General features: G+C 40.5%; 1 protein-coding gene across 1 annotated transcript in view; it reads right to left on the reverse strand.

The window, feature by feature from the left end:
• Window positions 1–1707: 1707 nt before the first annotated feature.
• Window positions 1708–5000, reverse strand: part of LOC127650442 (Golgi phosphoprotein 3-like) — a 9473-nt gene continuing 6180 nt past the window's right edge. The window contains exons 4-5 of the mRNA XM_052135883.1: window positions 2872–2986; window positions 1708–2726 (exon numbers count right to left, since the gene is read on the reverse strand). Coding sequence (XP_051991843.1) covers window positions 2293–2726; window positions 2872–2986 — 549 coding nt within the window. The 3' untranslated portion in view covers window positions 1708–2292. The remainder of the gene's footprint in view (window positions 2727–2871; window positions 2987–5000) is intronic.

Raw genomic sequence — 5000 nt, forward strand, 5'->3', positions numbered from 1 at the left:
GCAATATGTCCAGGCATCATAAACTTGCTCCCGATGTGAAGGCGGTTCCTACAGAGCCTCTTAGAGGACAGGTGAGGAATTTATTTTCAGAAATAGTTTTGCATTACAAACACAAACAAAAACAAACTAATTTATAATATATATACATATATATAATAAAATATAATAATAATTTATATATAAAAATACTAATGATATATTATTTATAAATAATAATAAATATACATATTATTTATATATTTATATATATATTACAATATATTATTATTATTTATATTAATATATATTACTATTATTTATTATTTATATATATATATATATATATATATATTTTGCTGTTTGCTCATATTAGTTAATGAGCAACTGAAACACAATTATGAAAGTTTCTGCCAAACCTAAATTTCATAGCATGCAATGCACTAGACGTACATTTGCTGTCCGGTTCCCAGCATGCAATGCGGCATTAGTTAATCGATTTTCTATGAATTATACCACCATTATTGTGGTTTGTGGGTTGGATGTCAATGATCTCATTTGTTTCGAATTCAGGGTGTGCTGAGTGACTCCAGTCAGGTCTCCTTAGCAACCAAATTGGCCCGGTTGCTAGGGAGGGTAGTCACATGGTGTAACCAAATTGGCCCGGTTGCTAGGGAGGTTAGAGTCACATGGGGTAACCAAATTGGCCCAGTTGCTAGGGAGGGTAGAGTCACATGGTGTAACCAAATTGTCCGGTTGCTAGGGAGGTTAGAGTCACATGGGGTAACCAAATTGGCCCGGTTGCTAGGGAGGGTAGAGTCACATGGGGTAACTAAATTGGCCCGGTTGCTAGGGAGGGTAGAGTCACATGGGGTAACCAAATTGGCCCAGTTGCTAGGTAGGGTAGAGTCACATGGGGTAACCAAATTGGCCCGGTTGCTAGGGAAGGTAGAGTCACATGGGGTAACCAAATTGTCCCAGTTGCTAGGGAGGGTAGAGTCACATGGGGTAACCAAATTGGGCAAGTTGCTAGGGAGGGTAGAGTCCCATGGGGTAACCAAATTGGCCCGGTTGCTAGGGAGGGTAGAGTCACATGGTGTAACAAAATTGGCCCGGTTGCTAGGGAGGTTAGAGTCACATGGGGTAACCAAATTGGCCCGGTTGCTAGGGAGGGTAGAGTCACATGGTGTAACCAAATTGTCCGGTTGCTAGGGAGGGTAGAGTCACACGGGGTAACCAAATTGTCCCAGTTGCTAGGGAGGGTAGAGGTTTCATGGGGTAACCAAATTGTGCCAGTTGCTAGGGAGGGTAGAGTCACATGGGGCAACCAAATTGGCCGGTTGCTAGGGAGGGTAGAGTCACATGGGGTAACCAAATTGGCGGGTTGCTAGGGAGGGTAGAGTCACATGGGGCAACCAAATTGGCCGGTTGCTAGGGAGGGTAGAGTCACATGGGGTAACCAAATTGGCCGGTTGCTAGGGAGGGTAGAGTCACATGGGGCAACCAAATTGGCCGGTTGCTAGGGAGGGTAGAGTCACATGGGGTAACCTCCTTGTGGTCACTATAATGTGGTTCTCGCTCTCGGTGGACGTTTTTGTCTTAAATGGGATTACGAGCTCAATAACTAAATATCTGGTGAAAAGCAAGAACCAGTGATATAATTAAATTGATGACTTTTGACAAAATAAATGTAAGTTCATACAACAAGACAAGATTAAATCCATGTTTTTGTTAAAATAATGTCATTTAATTCCTCTCTCTTATTTAACATGAGTTCACTAAAGATGCCACATAACTATAAAAGAATAGTTTATAAAGACAGGACAAGTCAACTACCCAAAACCATTTCATGCCCATTACGCGGCTCACTAGCATTTGAAACAACGGGGTTCACACGGCATGTTCAGGGGCGCAACTATTGAAGTTGTAAAACACGGGACATGCCCTTAACACGCCCCCTCCAGAGTTTAGCACATCATAGCCCAGTGTGTGGACGCTCCCTTACCCACCTTCAATGTCCAAGACGTATTAAAGTTAAACTCCGTTTACCCAGGTGAGGTGGTCCCTCTTGAACGAGGCTTAAATATGGGATCACTTCATCTTTGCATATGGGACGCTCCCCTATACAGCAGACATACTAACTTACAACGGGCAGAACTTAATGAGAGTTAATGAGCAAATAAACATCATAACAGTGAAGTGTGTTTCCATCAGTCACATGACACCCTAGCCGACAGATTTTACCCTCCACCATTTTCCCATCCTGCCTGAAGAGGTCGCCAGCGAGTTCATGACAACGGATCAGTTCTTGTTCTCTCAGGCTTTGTTAAACGCCGCCAGAACGGCCCAGATCATCTCCTCCGCCGGGGTCGCTACCTTTGCGCTCTCCTGGTCGGGGTCGGCTTCTAGCAGGCCGCGGGACCGCGAGGAGGCAAGTTCGTACCTGTCGTCGTGAAGCGACGAAAGCGCATTTTCCAGCACGTCAGAGGCGTGAGCCAGCACGATCAGTGCCAGCATTCGGCGACTCATGCGGCGGGAATCGTTGGTCCAGCGATCGAGAAGACTGTCCTGCAGACGCTGCACCAGACGCTCCTTCTCGTTGCTGTCCGTTAGCGGGTGCGTCGTCATGTCAAACAACAGGAAGTTCTGCTTCTCTGTCGTCAGGACGCCTTTCTCCACCAGATTCTTCGCTAAACGCTCGCGAACGTTGCGAATTTGGAAGTTCAGCTTCAGGGGGTTCCACGTCTCACCTGAAATGACAAAAACCAATACGGAGGTCAGATTTCATCCCCAAAGTTTCCATGAGTCCTTCCGTTTGAAGTGGACTAAAGGAATATTCCGGTTCAGCTCAATCGACAGTATAATGTTGATCCCTCCTTTAAAAGAGAGCGTTACCTGTGAGCAGCTCGATCCAGCTGGACACGCTCTCTGCCGGCTCAGTGTTCTTGATGTGTTTCAAAGCTTCATCCAGCAGCACGTCACCTGTAGGAGCAGCCGACTTAAACAACACCTGCAACAGAGGGGCGGGGCCAGTGGGAGGGGTGGAGAAATCTGTCAGTACAGAAAGACGAAATACTCTTATATTAAAAACACATTCTCTGATGCAGCATTGCTTCTAAAACACCTTTAACCCTCGTGCGACCTTCGGGACATTTCTGTCTTTTCATTGTATTTTTTTTGATAATTTTGGCTGTGTTAATGCAAACGGCATACGTTTTACCAAAGGTGTGTATTTTATGGGTAATTTAGATATTTCAACTTCAGTTCCTATAATACATCTATATTGCATCTATACTGCCTCTATAATGCATCTATAATACATCTATATTGCATCTATAATACATCTATAATACATCTATACTGCACCTATAATACATCTATACTGCACCTATACTGCACCTATAATACATCTATACTGCACCTATAATACATCTATACTGCACCTATAATACACCTATAATACATCTATACTGCACCTATAATACACCTATACTGCACCTATAATACACCTATACTGCACCTATAATACACCTATACTGCATCTATAATACACCTATACTGCACCTATAATACACCTATACTGCACCTATAATACACCTATACTGCACCTATAATACATCTATACTGCACCTATAATACACCTATAATACACCTATACTGCACCTATAATACACCTATACTGCACCTATAATACACCTATACTGCACCTATAATACACCTATACTGCACCTATAATACATCTATACTGCACCTATAATACACCTATACTGCACCTATAATACACCTATACTGCACCTATACTGCACCTATACTGCACCTATAATACATCTATACTGCACCTATACTGCACCTATAATACATCTATACTGCACCTATAATACACCTATACTGCACCTATAATACATCTATACTGCACCTATAATACATCTATACTGCATCTATAATACATCTATAATACATCTATACTGCACCTATAATACATCTATACTGCACCTATAATACACCTATACTGCACCTATAATACACCTATACTGCACCTATACTGCACCTATACTGCATCTATAATACATCTATACTGCACCTATAATACATCTATAATACATCTATACTGCACCTATAATACACCTATACTGCACCTATAATACATCTATAATACATCTATACTGCACCTATAATACATCTATACTGCATCTATAATACATCTATAATACATCTATACTGCACCTATAATACATCTATACTGCACCTATAATACATCTATAATACATCTATACTGCACCTATAATACATCTATAATACATATATACTGCACCTATAATACATCTATACTGCACCTATAATATATCTATACTGCACCTATAATACATCTATAATACATCTATACTACACCTATAATACATCTATACTGCACCTATAATACATCTATACTGCACCTATAATACATCTATAATACATCTATACTGCACCTATAATACATCTATAATACATCTATACTGCACCTATAATACATCTATACTGCACCTATAATACACCTATAATACACCTATACTGCACCTATAATACACCTATACTGCACCTATAATACACCTATACTGCACCTATAATACACCTATACTGCACCTATAATACATCTATACTGCACCTATAATACACCTATACTGCACCTATACTGCACCTATAATACATCTATACTGCACCTATACTGCACCTATAATACACCTATACTGCACCTATAATACATCTATACTGCACCTATAATACACCTATACTGCACCTATAATACATCTATACTGCACCTATAATACATCTATACTGCATCTATAATACATCTATAATACATCTATACTGCACCTATAATACATCTATACTGCACCTATAATACACCTATACTGCACCTATAATACACCTATACTGCACCTATACTGCACCTATACTGCATCTATAATACATCTATACTGCACCTATAATACATCTATAATACATCTATACTGCACCTATAATACACCTATACTGCACCTATAATA

This window comes from Xyrauchen texanus, chromosome 10 (assembly GCF_025860055.1).
Source record: "Xyrauchen texanus isolate HMW12.3.18 chromosome 10, RBS_HiC_50CHRs, whole genome shotgun sequence".
Classification (NCBI taxonomy): domain Eukaryota; kingdom Metazoa; phylum Chordata; class Actinopteri; order Cypriniformes; family Catostomidae; genus Xyrauchen; species Xyrauchen texanus.